General features: G+C 41.1%; 4 protein-coding genes across 4 annotated transcripts in view; 1 reads left to right on the top strand and 3 right to left on the bottom strand.

The window, feature by feature from the left end:
* Positions 1-533: 533 nt before the first annotated feature.
* LOC135351718 (meiosis inhibitor protein 1-like) lies at positions 534-10,104 on the top strand. The gene is made up of 34 exons (XM_064550797.1): positions 534-852; positions 935-1,056; positions 1,234-1,339; positions 1,554-1,754; positions 1,822-1,902; positions 1,967-1,995; positions 2,124-2,235; positions 2,338-2,383; positions 2,433-2,503; positions 2,908-2,977; positions 3,054-3,083; positions 3,143-3,271; positions 3,351-3,530; positions 3,905-4,007; positions 4,255-4,372; positions 4,454-4,517; positions 4,852-4,976; positions 5,126-5,258; positions 5,399-5,510; positions 5,588-5,651; positions 5,722-5,849; positions 6,169-6,267; positions 6,352-6,441; positions 6,534-6,612; positions 6,685-6,783; positions 7,008-7,139; positions 7,450-7,526; positions 7,578-7,640; positions 7,698-7,773; positions 7,868-8,004; positions 8,156-8,240; positions 8,655-8,752; positions 8,993-9,148; positions 9,907-10,104. Exons 1-34 carry the CDS (start codon positions 564-566, stop codon positions 9,979-9,981), a joined length of 3,579 nt encoding a protein of 1,192 aa, XP_064406867.1. The 5' UTR covers positions 534-563; the 3' UTR covers positions 9,982-10,104.
* A 2,441-nt stretch (positions 10,105-12,545) lies between these two features.
* Positions 12,546-13,920, bottom strand: LOC135351717 (uncharacterized). The gene has a single exon (XM_064550796.1). It carries the CDS (start codon positions 13,748-13,750, stop codon positions 12,692-12,694), a length of 1,059 nt encoding a protein of 352 aa, XP_064406866.1. The 5' UTR covers positions 13,751-13,920; the 3' UTR covers positions 12,546-12,691.
* A 4,187-nt stretch (positions 13,921-18,107) lies between these two features.
* Positions 18,108-19,468, bottom strand: LOC135351716 (uncharacterized). Its single transcript, XM_064550795.1, has one exon. The coding sequence runs from the start codon at positions 19,286-19,288 to the stop codon at positions 18,230-18,232; it is 1,059 nt and encodes a 352-aa protein (XP_064406865.1). The 5' UTR covers positions 19,289-19,468; the 3' UTR covers positions 18,108-18,229.
* Positions 19,469-20,285: 817 nt separating this feature from the next.
* The window catches only part of LOC135351712 (carbohydrate sulfotransferase 15-like), a 1,570-nt gene continuing 1,528 nt past the window's right edge, over positions 20,286-20,327 (bottom strand). The window contains exon 1 of the mRNA XM_064550790.1: positions 20,286-20,327. This exon is cut by the window's right edge and continues 1,528 nt beyond it. The gene's annotated coding sequence lies outside the window, so the exon portion shown is untranslated.

The following is a 20,327-nucleotide window of genomic DNA, read 5'->3' as shown; positions in this document are numbered from 1 at the left end:
CCCTGCCTGCGCCAGACCAACGAGTAGCCTAGCAACAGACAGACGGACAACGTATGGGGCCCTCCAGACACTCCCAACCATCCACTGAGCACTCTGTAGAGTGATAGCGTGGCCGCTTGTATGGTGAGAGTGCCCTTTGAGCCGAAAGTTTTCTTCGAGATTAACCACCTCAGGTGTCCTCACAGCTAGACTCAGTTGAGATACTAACTGCTCAGACATGCCCTTACAGCCATAGCTCGACTGCAAAGGCCAGTGGGGTTATCTCTTTACTTCGACAATGGCTGAACGAAGTAAGCGGGGACCAGGTAGCCTTGGTGAACTTGTCATCTTGGACTACAACTGGTGATGGTGAAACACTGCAGCTAGTTGCGATCGGCTGTGGATGATTTTAGCTGAGGAAGACACCCCTTTTATGCATAGCTGAGGTCCCCCACGAAGATGACACAGCGAATTAAGAAATGACGTAATTTTAAGCTATTTTTAGACATAACGTCATTATCCTTGAAATCAAGACGCGTGGAAAAGTATCTGATTTCGAGGCTATAGCTCACATGTGGTAGAAAATGGATGATGCAGTTAGTTGCCCTCTGCTCACTGCAAGGCATGCACACCACAGTGCAGTGTGGTGTGTGACTGGATACTCCTTCCCAAAGCTGTGCATTGCATGTGCAACTGAGAGGCTGGAAAATCACTCAAAAGGAGAGCTAAACATTCACATCAAGAAGATTCTAGGGGAATTCCAAGCACTCCTGAGCTCTACTGCGCATGCGTGCAACTCCTCTGAGCAGAGTTTCTTCTCTGTACTCTCCACAGATTCAAGAGTAGTGGAGCATCTATGTGGACTGCTATTTGGTGAGAAATACACCATTTCTCTTCACCATTGCTTGTAATTATTGTGTACGCTGTCTTCTGCTTCTTTTCTTCTGCTGTGCAGGTTTGCTGCAGTCACATGATGCGACTGTAGCTCAGTCTTCACTGGAAGTGCTGATGACCCTGCTGGGGCTAGCCAAGACACAGGACATCAGCCGGAGACTACTGCAGAAAACTGTGCAATCTGTAATATTCTATATCCACCTCGATCTCACTGATGATGTAGAATTATTATTGCAATATGTACACCAAATGCTCTTGTATTAACTGTAAGCTGTTTAGGGTTAGGGTTAAAAGTTTCTGTACTGTAACAAGAAGTCTAGTGTCTTACGAAATATCTTATCTACTTGCTCCCACTTGCAGATACTGACGAGCCCCAACCTACCCAGCTCTCTCCCTCATCTCACACTATTGGGACGGCTACTCCACTCTCACTCCGCCCTCACCTTTGACCTGTTGCACTCGTATGGTGAGGAATCATGGAATCAGTGTATTGCAGACAATTGAAACTATCTTTAGTAATTAGCGTTTAGAAAGTTCACTTTCGCCTTCTTTATACATAAGGATTTTTTCTGCTGGTGTTTTCTCACTAAAAATAAATTGTGGCCATATCAAGTCTTCTCAAGTAACGCCTTCATAAGATCATGAACCTCTCCCTCACCCTCACACCCACACATCCTCAGGCAGTCTGCTTGATTTCCTCCTCAATGGACTCTCTTATCCCGATGAGAAGATCAAGTCCTCTGTTGTCTACCTCCTCGTTCAGGTGGCAGGGAAAACTCCACCCACTTCCCTCCCCCTCTCCCTCGTACAGAGATTGGCCAGACACATCTCTACTAACCTCGCCACTGCAAAGTCACATGATCTAACAATCAACCTTCTCGGTGAGAAAATGAAAAAAATTGCTATAATTTCTTAATGCTTTTCTCTCACCGCCTCCCCCCCACCTAGGTTTGGTACGTCATTTGCTCAAGAGTGACTCATACACCCAGTGTCTGATACAGGCTGACAGACTCAATGCAGATGCAAAAGGTAGTACATGGATCTCTTAACATATATAATTGCTTATTCCTTGTTTTAATGCTCATGCATGCAGGCTCCACTTTTGCTTCTGCTTTCAAAAGGGTATGTTGAACAATGTCTCCTGTGTATACGATCATGTTTGGATTGTTTGCTGTTGTACGGGATTTTCACATTGTATCTCTTCGGTGATTGGAAAAGTATGTCATCTATCTCTGTCTGTCTGTGTGCAGGTGTTGTTGAGTCAAGACGAGCTGCTCCAGCTGTCAGGAGTGCAGTGCATAGCCGAGGTACTCACCTCACATCCTGACTATGGCCGAACACTCTTAAGTGCTGACATTGCAGGCACGTGCATACTTGTACCTCTTAACTTTATTGTGTCTCACTCACAATTACCTGAATCTGTATACTAGTGTTGATATAATTATATACTGCTTGCTTTTGCAGAATTCCTCTTTGAAGCACTTTCAAGCAAAACTGAGCTGTTATTAAAGTGAGAGTAACAATAATTAAGTTAATGCTGTTGATATCTTCACACACAGCTCTCTGTTTAATTGTCTCAACTCTCTGGCTGGAATCGATGAGTTCTACACGAAGTACCATGTTGTTTATGGTGAGAGGACATGAGAGCATAGTTACACAATTCATGTAAATGTACATGGGAACATAACCTTATCACATTGATTATCTTATCAATATGTACACACATGTAGCTGATAATGTATACCCATCTCTGAGGACTATCGGTTTTTTAACAATGTGCTGAAAGCAATACTTCTACAATCTCAATCCAGTGTATTAGTCAAGGTGTCATAATTATAGGGGGGAAAGGGGGGATATCCCCCCCCCTTCAAATACTAGTTGTATGACTGAGTGTCCATATATAGCTGGGTATTGAAATAACAGTTGACCTTTTTTTAGCAACATTTTCTGGTTACTTTCTCATTTCCCCCCTCTACTTCAAAATCCTGTATGACACCCTGTTAGTGGTATTGGAATGTGTCACCTCCCCCCCAGGTATGGAACCGATATTGACTGGACTGAACACCTTGCTCAAACTGAGGAATCATGTGTCTGCTCAGTCAGGGTGGGTCAACCACACACACTGTGCAATGTATAATTATACCTACGTCTAACTGCTCAATTGGATTTATCCTTCACAGAATCACTCTGCTAACAAAGATACTCACAAGGTGAGCATGACAACAACTATCTCATCATGTGAGCATGTGTTATTTTTTCCTCCATGCAGACAGCCGAGGGGTGTGTCCCTGTTCTGTAGCCCCACCCTCCTGCACAACCTCTTGGATCTACTCACCTCTCTACTAGAGGTGGAGTGTCTGGCCACACCCACCACTGCTGCCCTCAGTGCTCTCATCAGGTACTGCTTTCATTGCATGCAGCTACTCTTTATAATTCGATACTTGTATTTTATACGATACCCCACTCAATCTCTACAGCTCTCAGCATGTCCCCAGTGGCACTCCCCTCCGACCCTTTCTCACTCCTTTGGCCCACCTCCTCTCTCTCTTACAACCTTTGACTTCTGCCGATGATATCAGGGAAACAACTGTTGATTTCACAGCTAGTACCAAAGACCTGATTTGCAATGTTTTCCAGTGTTTTTCAAGAGTGTGCAGGTAATGTACAATAGCTGTATGTTGGCATATCTCTGTTTCTTAGTTGTGAGTTGGTGTGATGATGCAGGTGTGATGATGCAGGGTTTATTTCAGTGCAAGTTAGCGGGTTAATTTTCATCCGTTTGAAAGCAAGTATATTGCACTGTTGTCAATCACCAGCTTTATATTGCTTAATATTTGGAACCCACATTTTCACCCACTGTGCAAAATCCTGAAAGTCATGTTTATTTAATCCCTATATTTGCACATTGTCACTAAAAGTTTTCAAGATGCTCTTTTGTTACTGCATGTCCCCAGAGCTTGGATGAGCACAACATTCTGTGTTGTCATAAGATAGCTACTGTTGTTTCAAACAGGATCTTATTGTCCCACAGACTGTCTCTGGAGGGTGGTGTGGTGTGTGTTGGTGATGATGATAATGATGACAGAGACTTCTTGCTGTCAGCCATGAGAGAGTCTCTCCTACCCGTGTTCCTGGTGAGGGAGGTACATTTACATGCAGTACTGTAGGTTTGTGATGCCAGTAAAACTTTTGTTACATAATTATTATATCTTAGCTCTAATTAAGATTGCTTTGTCCGAAGAATTAAGATTGCTTTGTTCGAAGTTGGCCAACATTTTAGTTCTACTGTATCATCAATGGGAGATGCATTTAATACATCACCACAAAGTTAGTCCATTGTTACACGCTCCTGTTCCCCCCCCCCCCACCCCCCCCCCCCAGCTCCACTTGGACCATTTTGACACACCTAGACCTAGTGTTTCCGTCCTCTCAATGGCGGACTGTCTCCTCCAGTTGTTGGTGACCTCACAGACAGGCAGAGAATTGGCCGAGACTTTATGTACGCATTGTGTGTATGTGTTACCTACTATGACATCTCGTACACAATTCTCAATTTTAAGCTCTTTGTTTCTTGCCACAGGTGGCACAGGGTTCATTCAACTTATCTTGGAACTGAAAGCTAAGTTCCCCGGCTCTGTTGAAGGGTAAGAAATTGGTCACCCAACCAATACGTATGTAGAGCTATTTTTAAGAGCTACAGAACCCAATTTTTGAATTCATTCAACTTATCTTGGAATTGAAAGCTCCCCGGCTCTATTGAAGGTTAATTAAGAATAACTGTTACCCAACCAATACAAGTACATGTAGAGCTTTTTTTTAAGAGCTATAGAACCCATTTTTAGAAGTCTATATTCCAAACTGTAGATACGGCCAAACAAGTACAAAGGTGTAGCTAGATATGTATGCTTCACTTCAGTAACAAGTACGTTCATATCATGCTCTATGTACTTTATGTTACTCATTGCTCCGGCCATGCAGGGCCAGTGATCTGTGCTCCGTTGGTGACCAGCTGCTAGTGAAGCTGTGCACGACTCTGGAGGGTTCAAATGTCAGGGTTCCCTACATCAAGGACGCTCTCCAACAGGCACTACCCTCTCTCAGTGGTGCGTCTCTATGTATGTGTTACATTACATAATGCACACTGCTATGTGTATGTTCTTTGTGTCGGTGTATAATGCAGAGATAATTTTGACACAAGTATATACGTATGTACAACCTACATGTACACCTATTAACCTCCACCCGGTGTTAGGTGCTCCCACGGACTGCCTGCAAGTGCTGACTCAGCGTTCCCAGCTCCCTGGACGTACCACTCCCTCCAGTCTACAGTCGGCACAAGCCGCAGTGCTCTGTCTCCTCTGCACTGCCCACACACACGGCAACCAGTAAGATAGCTTGAATGTGCAACAATGTATTTACTACACCATCTGCTACTTCAATCAGCTCTTACTCTACTGTGGCAGCTGGCCCTAAGTACACTCTGTATATTCCGTTGGGTTTATGAATATCTTTATGATATTTTCAGATTGGTGCCAGCAAGTGACTTGCTGAGAGCTCTGGACATGTTCCTCTCGTTGAACCCTGACCTCCACCTGCTTCCACCCACCACCTTGTCACATATCACCGTTTTATACGCTGTGAGTGTAATCATGTCTGTCTTTATAACCTCCATCCTCGCACACACCTGACCAAGGATTTGTATTCGCTCATGCAGATTGCATCACATGATGTCCCTTCCTGTCTCAATGGCAGTGACGTTAGCTCTAATAGGATATCAGGTACATGTATATAATTAACGAGCGTATGTATATGTACGACAACTATGTATACACACAAATATTTGTTCAGGTCTGGCGATTCTAACGAGAGGTGTGCAGCGCGTGACTGATCCAACCTCACTGTTTGTACCTCATGTCAGTCTGATGAGCTGGTGCCTTCGTCAGTGGGGTGGGGGGAACGACATCACTAAGGCCTGGGTAAGCAATTGATGTCATGAACCATGCAAACATGCCCAACAATTTAGTTTCAACAAATCATCTGAAAGGCCACTCTCTAAGCTTTCAGAAAATCATAAAATTAACGTTATGGGACCAACGGAATTAATGTTATGGCTGTTCAAAGATGCTCTATTTAACACTAGCTAGAAAGAGTAATTTTGTATTTGGCGGCTCTTATTAGTTTTGCCAGCGCGTATGTCTGTGATGGTAACGCTAAGAATGAATGTAGCCACTTGCATTGCTCATTCTGTGTGTGTGTATGTGGAAGCTATATGTCATTGGTTTGTTCTCCATGCAGATGCAGCAATGGATCTCCCTGGCCCACCAGTCTCAGTCACAAGCTGAGAATCTCTCGTTGCTACTGGAGACCAGTAACCTGGCACTGCAGTGCGTCTTGGTACGACAAAATTGGCATTTTCTAAGCCTCTAGTGCTCTACTGTTAATCGATCATGCTAGCTGTTAACGTTTTATTTTCATCAGGGTCTCATTAGCGCTCCCTCCTCTGATGACGGTATGGGTGGTCTGACCACTGTCTCGGAACTGTTGGAGCACCTCCTTCTCAATTCCCGGGTAATTTAGCCACAGTTTAGCGTTAGATAGCCCACTGAATTGTTGCCTGGGGCCATGATTATGACAATTATGCTGTATATACTGACACACAGGAGAACTCGTCGCTGTGGGTAACCATGTACACATGTCTGAATAGGATTATCCTGGAACAAAGAGTTCATCCATTACCAGGTAAAGAGTAATGCAGACATTATTATACCTGCACCCCCCCCACACGCACACACACCGCCCACCCACCCACAGACGACTCCTATGGTGCTCTACTTAAACTCTTAGCGATGACTCGGAACAACAAGGATTGTGCTGATCTCATCACTTCAGACGTTAAGCTCACCTATCACAGTGCGTTGGTTTCTTCTAGCTCTCTTGAATCCCTCTAGCTCTCTAAACAAGCCACCATAATTATGGAGTACGAAGTAATTATGCCTTAGAAATACTACGTCTCAACAATAATTATGCATTAAGTGTAGGAATTAAATAATTAAATAGTTACCCAAATTATTACGCCTTAAAAAATGGTACATATTACAATGGCAAGATCTCATTATTCCCCCCCCACCCCTCAGTTGCGAATCTGGTGTGTCGGGTGGGTGTGGTCTTGGAGGACAGCACTGCTAGTGCTCATGGGAGGGTCATTGCCCAGTGTGGACTGGAGATACTGTCCGTGTGTGTAGAGCTACAGACCTCCTCCTCACAGAGTAAGACCCTGTGTCGTGGTCGATTCTATAATCTGGTGTTTTAAGAAATAACTACAGTCATGTAGTTTATTGAGTTGCAGTGAAATCTGTGTATTGCTTGGGCAGACACAGCAGTGGTCGTAATAGATTTATATATATGGCCTATGTACTTTTTAGCTAGAAACTTTTAGGCTCATTAAATTTGACTGCATTATAAGTGGTAGGGTGACCACCATATATAGACAGGCTTCACTGCAGTAGATACAAGCAATATCCCTGTATGTATATGTACATACACTAAACAGTCTATATGCATGTATACCTACTGCAGTTGTTCGTTCGCTACTGAGCAACCAATCTCTGCTTCACAAACTATCTACACTGTTGCCAAGAGACAGCAAAGCTAAGGTGTGTGAAAGAACACTCTCAATTAACTATGTAACTCTGTTTCTTGCCTAGACACACAACTTGTTATCAGCTGTCGTGATGGAATTTATTACTCTTCTCATTGCTGCAAATGATGTGAGCCAACAAACCACCTTTCAGGCCCGTGGTTAACATAGTTACGTGTTAATACAGGTTGTCAACCATCACATACCTCTGAGTGCACATACCTTGATGTCAGCATTGCTCTCTCCGGTTCCTAGAGTTCAAAGTTCGTTTTTGAGTACAGTATCTAATATAGCTTCATAACATTCCTCCTTTGGGTCTTTTATTCTCTAATGTACTTACACGGATGTATTCTGTAGTTGCTGGTCTCAATCTGTGGGGGAAGGTATTTTCCGGAGGAGGCGTGGCATCACCCTTCATCATCCAAGGGGTGGGCCAACAGCCTCTCAGGCAGCTGAGAACTTTGACCTTCCTAATCATGAACTGCTCAGTGAATGTATGTGAATCAAATTAAAATTAATAGTTATATATACATCGACTGCTATAAGCATTTCTATTCTAACCGTTGTATGATGCTTTTATGAGATCGATGCTTTCATAAAGTCGACCTGCATAAACATTAGTAGGGTAATGTCAACACACTGCAGGGAAGTGTGGGTGTGGCTGAGGCAGCTGCCAACTGTTTTGTGGAGCTCACTAAGTATTCACATTCACTGGACAAGTGCAAGAAAGGCATGTGTGCATGTGTGTGCGTGCATGTGTGTGTATGTGTGTGTGTGCGTGTGTGTATATGTGCGTGTGTGCGTATGTGCGTGTGTGCGTGGGTAGGTGCGTGTGCGTGTGTGTGCGTATATGTGCGTGTGTGCGTGGGTGTGTGTGTGTATGTGTGTGTGTGTGTGTGTATGTGCGTGTGCGTGTGCGTGTGTGTGCGTATGCGTATATGTGTGTGTGTGCGTGTGTGTGTGCGTGTGTGTGTGCGTGTGTGCGTGTGTGCGTGGGTAGGTGTGTGTAATTGAATAATGCATTTCCCAGATGTTATAACAAGTGATGTGTGTTGTGCTATAATGCTTACAATATCTTTCTTAGCCATTGCAAATGATTTATCTTGTATACCAATCGAAACGTTTTGTTACTGATTGCTTGTAGGTATTCTGTCTCCATGGTGCCTGGTTCTACTCAGGCACAGTGTAGATATGTATAAGTCCTCCATATTGCCACTTCACAGGGTCACCTGCTTGCAACAGGTGAGTATTGAACTGCCGCTCGCATTGCCCACCCCCAGCCAGTTGGGGGAAATTCCCTAGTCTTGCATGCATCATTGCAGTGGGGAGGGGGGGTCTCACTCAAATATATAATTATCCATAAATTCATTATCGCATAGCAATGACATAATTATTCCCTTACAACAGGTTTCTATCTAGATCATTATGCGTATAGAGCTTGTAAAAATATAACCTTGTCACGTTAATACTCACGTTGTACAGATTCTTCAATCTATGTCGCTCGATTCGGAGTTCAAAGGTCAGCCACACACCCTACGCCCAACTCTTCGATCACTAGGCCAGCTGCTCTACAAGTCACTACTGACGGCAACCTCAGGAAATGACGTGGCTCAAAATCTAACCTCTTGTCTTAAGCAGGTTTGTGCCAAAAATCTATTAATAATTAAGCAAAAATGTGAGTTTTTTGCCCAGATAGTGGTCATGCTGTAAGTGTATAGGAGTTGACGTGGGGAGGCGTATGGCATACAGGGCCATGGGGGAAGGTCACCCTTGGGCAGACCAATTAATAGTATGGCTAAGAGTGCAATATGGGATTAATAGCACGAGTAACAAGCAATGGCAAGAATACTAATTGCACGAGGCTGCTATTAACCTTGCCAGTGCTTGTTATGAGTTCTATTAATCCCTTATTGCACGAGTAGCCATACTATTGATTGTTAATCGTTTGTGATGCAGTTTTAAGGACATTTTTAGCTGCAGTTTCAGTAAAAAAAATTTGCCGCGGTCGTTATTCGAACGTGCGGTCGTCAAGGCAGTAATTGCACGTCGTTAATGACGACGTGCAATTACTGCCTTGACAACGTGCAATTACTGACACACGAATCACAGTGAATAATAGGACAACATACGATTATTAGTATAAGACACTAGTCGCTGGATGGCTTTCTTCAACTTGTTTCTATGGTTCTATATGGCCAAAACTGAATTGCATGGATCTGTTAAAATGGTGGCCCACATCTAACACATGTTGAAACACATATGCATGGTGGGCACTTTAGGCTGACATTATTACATCCCTTTGACCGTAACTGTTAGAATGTTCATAATTATGACTGCAATTATTAAAACAATCTGTATATTGACAGTCATGGCACCCAATGCTTACCCATGCTCAGATTGCGAGATTGGATAGAGGTTGCTTAGAAGAGCAGCAATGGAGAATAGTCGAGCAATATGACGCTGTGAACTAACTGTTTGTCATTCATTATCGTATCCTGTTACAATTATTGTGTTTATTTATATGTTATAAAGATATACGCTTCTGTTTATACCACTGAATGCATTTTATTGAAATAATTAATCATTCTATAAAGACAGTGTCTACTTATCATCTGATTCTGTCCATCTGCATGATTGTTGCTTTAGTTACAGTATAGCGGGTTATTCTGTCTGCATGGGGCTTTAGTTACCGTATAGCGGGTTATTCTGTCTACATGGGGCTTTAGTTACAGTATAGCGGATAATTTTCGTATTGTACAACGTCATACGAATATTAAAACTGCAAAATTATTCTATTGCAATACGTTCAACGTCACTATATATCCTGAGTTGTACAAATACGAATTATTTAATTGGGCACTTCATAATTATGAACATTTGTACCAACGAAAATTACTCGCTATTTGTATATAGTTAGTGCAGACATCGTCCGAATTATTCTGCGCAATATATATATAGTGATCTGAGCCGCGGCTATATGGAGAACAATGTCAGTATCAATTTAATAGACGGCTTCATATAATCAGGAGTGCATGATTCATACACTCCTGATATAACAATAGGATAAAACACTTTGGCATGCACATGGCTTTGACTTGAATGTGTGGGAGCAACCCAGGACTGAGGTATTTAATATGTGTAGGTGGAACCTAGTAATCCAGCCAGCAGCTTGTGAGCTCTCTATACATGTTAACTTTATGATTAAAACGATGTGTATAACTATTCGGTACGTGATCACAACACAATTACTATAATTATAGCAACGCTGTATATACGAGATAGCCCACTGTGACTTTAACTAACGACATGCAGAATGTTCAATGATTGTATCATTATACGTACTTCCAATTTATTCCAAACAGTTCCTCTAGTTTCTTGTTGAAAGGTTGGTAAAATGATTGAAGCAGCTTTATTGTGAAAGGCAAAAGTTTGGTATGATTGCTCTTGTTAACGTTCTTTCTTGCAGTCATTGCACTGACAGCTGTCTTTTCTGAAAATGGATCCAGCGAAAGAAAGTCTGTGATCTTCCTTAGTGTAGAAACAGGTTGCAGTACCATTTCTTCAGTTTTTAGCAAAATAAATTGTTCTTTTGGCCAAAATTGCATCCACTTCTGAATGTGTATGTGGTAAACTCCACTGTCCAGCCACACGCTTAATTCCTTATAGTCAGTCCGAACTTTATTGACACACTCATAGATTGATATGTTCCTAACGCATTGTTGAAACTCGTTTACAGCTTTTTGAATGTGTTTTTCAAAGTAATGTGAATATGCTCTAGGTACGGGATCTCGCATTAGCACGATAATTTTTGCTTGGGGTAGTACCCTGGATATCACCGCTGGAAAAGCACAATAGTCCTTGTGATTAATATGGAAACCTGAATCGTGGACATTAACCATCATGGTCTGTGAAGCATCGTATGTTATAAGAGAACTACCGTCTTTTCTGCTATTAATCTTTGAGGATGGAGACAGATAAGCTGATAGATATCGTGCAACAAAGACTTCCATATATTTCTTGCTAGCCGGTAGGGAAACTGGTAGTTTGTACCACCATTGAGGCTCTTTGTTTTCCGGCTTCATGATCTGTATTCTCCAAAAACAATGCTAGAATCAATGGGGGAGCAATCTATAATGTGGAAGTCAATAAAAAAAACGCTGAGGATGTTGGGACAAGGCTGAGTGAAGGGTTGTCGTTCCACTCTTTGGTATACCGGGCAATAAGAAATAAGGTAGGCACTAAAGTGTTTGATTTCCTTGTGTTTGAGTCTCAAAGAGCTCCTTATGTAGCCATAGTACATCAGATTGAGGAATAGTATTATTGTGGTAAGCGGGTAACTTTTCCCTTAGAAACTTTGAAACGTTTGTACTTATTGTAACATTGGAGTACCAACATGGGTTCTTGTAGTCAGAGAGGTAGTCTTTAGGTTTTGGTACAATCTCCCAAAATGTTTCCAAGGAGACAGCAGCCTTTTTAGCGATACTTGCAATGTTGTGTTTATTTTGCTCCAGTACATTTGGTGACACTCCCATTACTAAACTGCATCTCTTCATGTCTTCAGAAATGCTCTCCTCGAGTGATAATCTTACGAGAGGTTGTATCTGGAGAACATTAGGCGTTGTTGTAGTTGTGAGACTCGAGTGAAGATAAACTTGATCAATAGTATTCTCTTGATTGTTAAACACGAATGTATTTCTAGTGTTACCAAACATAGTAACACAAACTATAGTAGCCAGTACTGCTATAGCTAATGCCAGGAAAAGATGTATAGAAATCCTCATTTTCAAATCTATGTACTTAGCTAGTCTACACAGACAGAAACACACATGCACAGTCAGGATTTATCGTATTTGAAAGTATAAGCTCATGCAAACCCTGTTTCACATATATACTGTGTAAGTAAAAACTTCCAGTCCATATATATCCCTCATGCGGCTATGCCTCAAGGCATAATAAGTGTTGCTAAAGAAGCATAACAACACACCAAGTGTCTATTTAGCCATGCAGGGGAGTCTCGTCACTAATTCAGAATCCATTGAATTAGTTACCTGAGAGCCCTGAAAATTACGAACACAAACACAACAGAAACATTACACCACTAAAAAGGGTCTATAGTACAATCATGTATAAAATCAAATTTTGGTAAACGAATGTCAGTTTGTATCAGTGCAAGTTAATTTTTTAAGCCAGATTCTCGTAAGGTCTATATGGACGTATAGACAAGTCACGTTTGCATGTCTGTTGGCCCAATATAAACTTTGAGTCAATATTCGTCAACCATTGCTGTAAAATAGGCTCAACTGAGTTTCGATACTTTTCTGGTTCTTCTGATCGAATGTCAGAGACAAAATTATTGAAAGCATCCTGACTAGGATATTTCTGTACGTACTTGCGATGTTTTGGGTTGGGTGTTCTAAAACGAGGGTCAATAACTACCTGTCCATTAAGCCGGATATTTAACCTAACGTTTGTATACTCTTGTGAGTACCACCAGCTCACTGAATCGTACTTTGGTTCGTATGGAAGTATGTAGTCTATCGCTTGATAGTGATAGGCAATAAAGAGGCCATCTATTCTATATATTTGTATGTATCTTGTGAGTTCACAATTCGATCGCTCGGAAATAATTTCTTTAGGGAACTTACTTCGCCCGGAATCATCAAGGATGATAACTACAGCGGGTTGAAAGATCTTGAGAGATTCTTCGTACATCCTCCATAGATTCTGTGTACTTATTTTATCCACCGGTATAAGTGTAACATCGTCGTCCATGAAAATGTAGTAGATGTACTTTTCTTTTCTTTCCTTGGCTGCTTTGTAAAGCAAGTTTCTTCCAGTAGTCCAGGTTATAGACTTACTAGAGTTGAATATGTATTGGACATGAGGCATTGACGTGTCAGCGCACTTATTTTTGTAACTGAGGATGATGACATCACACTGACATGCTTCAGAGTCACCAATCATATTGGGAGACTTTAGATAAGTTGGAATACATTTTTCTGTTTGTGTTAAATAGATAAAGCGTGTTGGTGCAATTTTAGTTGTAACCGCCGTGGAGAGTCTTCTTTCAATAGCATTGACCTGTTCAGTCGTTACCTCCTTTGAGTATTCAATAACATTGGCTTGCTCAGTCATGTTCGCCCTTAAGTGTAAGCTTGCGAAATACCATAGCACTAGCACTGCGATACTGTCAAGCAAAACAAATAACAATGTCACCTTCAAAGTGCGTTGATTCACCATTATAGCTTCAATTCCAGTATTTTCTTTTCTTATCTGCTATCAATAAGTTATTAGAAAACTGGAACAACTAATTGAATGTAGTTGCCAAAATGTTGCTTTTCTTTCTCCTAGCTAGCTTGTACACTAACCCACTCATTGTGGTCAGACATCAAAGAAGTGCATATAGTATTATAAATGCCTGGATGCTATTGATATTACCAGGCTGACGTTATGCTCAATGCTCCAGGGTTACCTATTAGTCTCAAAACTATGCTAGCAGAATTTATTAGGCAAAGCCTACCCACCACCACATTGTTTTTACAGTGTCTGCATTGGGAGGTACATAAATACATGGTCTTGACATTGATATCATTTTGTAGGTGAATAATGAGGCTACAAAATATTTCCTTGGCAACGTAATTAGGTGGTGGGTATGTGGTTGCTTGTGTAACAGGATAGAAAACACCAACTGTTGTCAGCTAAGGTCTGGAACTCTGACACAACATCGGTGGGTATATAGAGTACAAGATGCTCAGTAATATTTGTTTCCTCTCTTTGCCGGCAGGCTCGTCAGACAACTGCAAACAAGAGGTTAATTATGAACGTATAATATTAAAAATTAATAGGTTGCCTTCATTTAAAAAGTAATAAAGCAACGATTATACATATATATCGATTAGAAAACAGTGTTTTTTGTCGCCTTCGAAGATTGCCTATATATAAGTTTCAACTATAAGTATAGCCTTCAACCACTGTCTCATTTGCAGTTAAAGCAGTCCATGAAAGTATCTAGTTCGCTCAAACAGCACATTTTGTGTCCACACGCACGCACGCACGCACACACACACACATGTACACCTATCACTCAGTCACACCACACCCTTATAACTTAATTATACACATGACGTTTTTTTTATAATACTTGTATTAAGAGTATGTGTCTACGAGTATAGCATGACTATACAGAGCCTTATAGTATTCCAGCCAGCTACAATTGTTTATGACACGTGTATAACTATGTGATCATGGCATAAAAACCGAAAGGAGCATTTACTAATAAAGATGTCACTGTGACATTGCAAGTAATGCAATATGGTATATTAATAACGACATGCAGAATGTTCAGTGGTCGTATACGTACTTCCAATTTATTCCAAACAGTTCCTCTAGTTTCTTGTTGAAAGGTTGGTAAAATGATTGAAGCAGTTTTTTTGTCGAAGGCAACATTTGTTTATGATTGCTCTTGTTAACGTTCTTTCTTGCAGTCATTGCTGTCTTTTCTGAAAATGGATCCAGCGAAAAAAAGTCTGTGATCTTCCTTAGTGTAGAAACAGGTTGCAATACCATTTCTTCAGTTTTTAGCAAAATAAATTGTTCTTTTGGCCAAAATTGCATCCACTTCTAAGTAAAGTGCTGGATCCCGTTTTTTCTCAATAGGCCACTTATTACTCAGGTAAAGATAATGTGAATATGCTCTAGGTACGGGATCTCGCATTAGCACGATAATCTTTGCTTGGGGTAGTACCCTGGATATCACCGCTGGAAAAGCACAATAGTCCTCATGATTAATATGGAAACCTGAATCGAAAACATTAACCATCATGGTCTGTGAAGCATCGTATGTTACAAGAGAACTACCGTCTTTTCTGCTATTAATCTTTGAGGATGGAGACAGATAAGCTGATAGATATCGTGCAACAAAGACTTCCATATATTTCTTGCTAGCCGGTGGGGAAACTGGTAGTTTGTACCACCATTGAGGCTCTTTGTTTTCCGGCTTCATGATCTGAGGATGTTGGGACAAGGCTGAGTGAAGGGTTGTCGTTCCACTCTTTAGTACACCGGGAAGTAAAAAATAAGTAGACACTGGAGTGTTTGATTTCCTTGTGTTTGAGTCTCAAAGAGCTCCTTATGTAGCCATAGTACATCAGATTGAGGAATAGTATTATTGTGGTAAGCGGGTAACTTTTCCCTTAGAAACTTTGAAACGTTTGTACTTATTGTAACATTGGAGTACCAACATGGGTTCTTGTAGTCGGAGAGGTAGTCTTTTGGTTTTGGTACAATCTCCCAAAATGTTTCCAAGGAGACAGCAGCCTTTTTAGCGATACTTGCAATGTTGTGTTTATTTTGCTCCAGTACGTTTTGTGATATTCCCATTGCTGAACTGCATCTCTTCATGTCTTCAGAAATGCTCTCCTCAAGTGATAATCTTACGAGAGGTTGTATCTGGGCGTTGTTGTAGTTGTGAGACTCGAGTGAAGATAAACTTGATCAATACTGTTCTCTTTATTGTTTAATACGGGTGTAGCTCTAGTGCCGGTTACCAAACATAGTAACACAAACTATAGTAGCCAGTACTGCTATAGCTAATGCCAGGAATAGATGTATAGAAATCCTCATTTTCAAATCTATGTACTTAGCTAGGTACGTAGCTAGATCGCTTAACCTCACCTGTCTAGTTCTGTTCTTATCAACATTTTTGCTACATGATTTTCTTTGCTACATAATTTTCTAATCTAATCTAGATAGATCTAATTATATACTTGACTCACCACTGACATGATCCTAAATGTTTAGACACTGTTTAGAAAGTTTCCAAGTGATTTCAGGGCCTAGCAAAACCATCACTATACGTTCAGAGTATTATAATATACAAGCCCTTTAGGCTAGCTTCTAAATCACGTAGAAACTTTCAACAGTGTCTAACTGTTATGCTCTCTGTCTGTATAATGCAGATACCATTTTGACACATGTACATTGTATTTATCAAATGAATGCAACCTATACATGCTGCATGTACACCTATTAACCTAGCTCCATCCTGTGTTAGGGCTGACTCAACGTTCCCAGCTCCCTGGACGTACCACCCCCTCCAGTCTACACTATAAGTCGGTACAAGCCGCAGTGCTCTGTCTCCTCTGCACTGCCCACACACACAGCAACCAGTAAGACAGCCTGTATGTGCATACAGGGTATTACCGTATAGCGTGTATTTCGAGGGTGTAAATGTTCGCGGTTTTTGCTGATTAAGCATGTACCAGCAAACATTTATACCCACGAATTTAATATCGCATGCATGCATGCATGCTGCAGAAAGGCTGCTATTCCGGGAAAATTAAATCCACGAAAATCTTTCTAACGGTCATTCCGTGAAAGTTTACACCCTCGAAATATACCCGCTATACGGTAATTTAGTATTGGGTGTTTGCTATACACGTCATGGTACGATACGTTATGATGTCATATAAAAATCTTCCATATATGGTGTATACATGCATGTGGCTCAGGATCTCACACATATGGGATGGAATGCACATGCGCAGAAAAAGGTGTATCCCAATAGGTTAAAGTTCGCAATGGCTACTGCTCTCTGGCATGCAGTAAAGTTGAATAGAAAGTTTGCAAACAGGTGATGCTACGAAGGATTCTGAAGAGACTGCAACAGCCTTCACTGAAAGCTTTAGTTTGCAAACCCACAAATCGAGAATGTGGCTAATAGTATATAGAAACCTATATAGAAGCTGTTAGTTTTCGTTGCAACCGTTGAGCACTGAGTTACGGCTGGAATACACACACACACAGACATAGACATAGACTCGCAAGCTGTCACGGTTGCACGGTAAATAGTACAAACTCCGTGCAGTGGCGTAGGCAGAGGGGGGGCTGACGGGGCTAGAGCCCCCCCCCTTTTGAGCTCCATCATCTGCACTGCATAGTTACTAGAATGATGTCATTCAAGGAAATGTGGGCAGGGCCATCTAACGCGCATGCTGATTGCTGAGGAGAAGAGTGATTACCTTTTTAAAAACTCCATGTTATTCAGTGCCTGCCTTGCTCAACTGATTTGAGCTCTGCCCTTCCCAAAATCCTGGCTACGCCACTGCCGTGTATATATAGAGACTCGTGCAACGTTTGTCACGATATTTGTGGCAACTCAAGTGGCTAGACCGCATGCGGTTACTACAATATCATTGATAGTGACGTAGCACTAGAAAACTCTACGTATCACATGCAGTATACTGACGTCACGAAAACCGCAGCCACTTATAGAGATGTTGACTGTGCAACACAAGTCTCTACACGGAGTTTGACCAGTCACACCGTGTAACAGTGACGGCTTGCGTGTCTACACAGACAGAAACACACATGCACAGTCAGGATTTATCGTATTTGAAAGTATAAGCTCATGCAAACCCTGTTTCACATACTGTGTAAGTAAAAACTTCCAGTCCATATATATCCCTCGTGCGGCTACGCCTCGAGGCATAATAAGTGTTACTAAAGAAGCATAACAACACACCAAGTGTCTATTTAGCCACAGGGGAGTCTTGTCACTAATTCAGAATCCATTGAATTAGTTACCTGAGAGCCCTGAAAATTACGAACACAAACACAACAGAAACATTACACCACTATAAAAAGGGTCTATAGTACAATCATGTATAAAATCAAATTTTGGTAAACGAATGTCAGTTTGTATCAGTACAAGTTAATTTTTTAAGCCAGATTCTCGTAAGGTCTATATGGATGTATAGACAAGTCACGTTTGCATGTCTGTTGGCCCAATATAAACTTTGAGTCAATATTCGTCAACCATTGCTGTAAAATAGGCTCAACTGAGTTTCGATACTTTTCTGGTTCTTCTGATTGAATGTCAGAGACAAAATTATTGAAAGCATCCTGACTAGGATATTTCCGTGCGTACTTGCGATGTTTTGGGTTGGGTGTTCTAAAACGAGGGTCAATAACTACCTGTCCATTAAGCCGGATATTCAACCTAACGTTTGTATACTCTTGTGAGTACCACCAGCTCACTGAATCGTACTTTGGTTCGTATGGAAGTATGTAGTCTATCGCTTGATAGTGATAGGCAATAAAGAGGCCATCTATTCTATATATTTGTATGTATCTTGTGAGTTCACAATCCAATCGCTCAGGAAGAATTTCTTTAGGGAAAACATTTCGCTTGGAATCATCAAGGATGATAACTACAGCGGGTTGAAAGATCTTGAGAGATTCCTCGTACATCCTCCATGAATTCTGTGTACTCATTTTATCCACCGGTATAAGTGTAACATCATCGTCCATGAAAATGTAGTAGATGTACTTTTCTTTTCTTTCCTTGGCTGCTTTGTAAAGCAAGTTTCTTCCAGTAGTCCAGGTTATAGACTTACTAGAGTTGAATATGTATTGGATATGAGGCATTGATGTGTCAGTGCACTTGTTTTTGTAACTGAGGATGATGACATCACATTGACATGCTTCAGAGTCACCAATCACATTGGGAGACTTTAGATAAGTTGGAATACATTTTTCTGTTTGTGTTAAATAGATAAAGCGTGTTGGTGCAATTTTAGTTGTGACCGCCGTGGAGAGTCTTCTTTCAATAGCATTGACCTGTTCAGTCGTTACCTCCTTTGAGTATTCAATAACATTGGCTTGCTCAGTCATGTTCACCCTTAAGTATAAGCTTGCGAAATACCATAGCACTAGCACTGCGATACTGTCAAGCAAAACAAATAACAATGTCACCTTCAAAGTGCGTTGATTCACCATTATAGCTTCAATTCCGGTATTTTCTTTTCTTATCTGCTATCAATAAGTTATTAGAAAACTGGAACAAGTAATTGAATGTAGTTGCCAAAATGTTGCTTTTCTTTCTCCTAGCTATAGCTAGCTTGTACACTAACCCACTCATTGTGGTCAGACATCAAAGAAGTGCATGTACTATTATAAATGCCTGGATGCTATTGATATTACCAGGCTGACGTTATGCTCAATGCTCCAGGGTTACCTATTAGTCTCAAAACTATGCTAGCATAATTTATTAGGCAAAGCCCTGCCCACCACCACATTGTTTTTACAGTGTCTGCATGGAGGTACATAAATACATGGTCTTGACATTGATATCATTTTGTAGGTGAATAATGAGGCTACAAAATATTTCCTTGGCAACGTAATTTGGTGGTGGGTATGTGGTTGCTTGTGTAACAGGATAGAAAAAACACCAACTGTTTTCAGCTAAGGTCTGGAACTCTGACACAACATCGGTGGGTATATAGAGTACAAGATGCTCAGTAATATTTGTTTCCTTTCTTTGCCGACAGGCTTGTCAGACAACTGCAAACAAGAGGTTAATTATGAACGTATAATATTAAAAATTAATAGGTTGCCTTCATTTAAAAAGTAATAAACAACGATTATATATATATCGATTAGAAAACAGTGTTTTTTGTCGCCTTCGAAGATTGCCTATATATAAGTTTCAACTATAAGTATAGCCTTCAACCACTGTCTCATTTGCAGTTAAAGCAGTCCATGAAAGTATCTAGTTCGCTAACAGCACATTTTGTGTCCACACGCACACACACACACACATGTACACCTATCACTCAGTCACACCACACCCTTATAACTTAATTATACACATGACGTTTTTTTACTACTTGCATTAAGAGTATGTGTCTACGAGTATAGCGTGACTATACAGAGCCTTATAGTATTCCAGCCAGCTACAATTGTTTATGACACGTGTATATAACTATGTGATCATGGCATAAAAACCGAACGGAAGATGTCACTGTGACATTGCAAG

The sequence above is a fragment of the Halichondria panicea genome, chromosome 17 (genome assembly GCF_963675165.1).
Source record: "Halichondria panicea chromosome 17, odHalPani1.1, whole genome shotgun sequence".
Taxonomy (NCBI): domain Eukaryota; kingdom Metazoa; phylum Porifera; class Demospongiae; order Suberitida; family Halichondriidae; genus Halichondria; species Halichondria panicea.
This window is presented reverse-complemented; position numbering and strand designations above follow the sequence as displayed.

Bases quoted from the DNA above. Each gene is read 5' to 3' on its own strand.
- LOC135351718 (XM_064550797.1), top strand. From the start codon at position 564: ATGGATGATGCAGTTAGTTGCCCTCTGCTCACTGCAAGGCATGCACAC. The intron at 2,384-2,432 runs GTGAGAGTAACA...CTTCACACACAG, and splicing joins AAAACTGAGCTGTTATTAAA to CTCTCTGTTTAATTGTCTCA. The intron at 7,527-7,577 runs GTGTGTGAAAGA...TTTCTTGCCTAG, and splicing joins CAAGAGACAGCAAAGCTAAG to ACACACAACTTGTTATCAGC.
- LOC135351717 (XM_064550796.1), bottom strand. From the start codon at position 13,750: ATGGTGAATCAACGCACTTTGAAGGTGACATTGTTATTTGTTTTGCTT.
- LOC135351716 (XM_064550795.1), bottom strand. From the start codon at position 19,288: ATGGTGAATCAACGCACTTTGAAGGTGACATTGTTATTTGTTTTGCTT.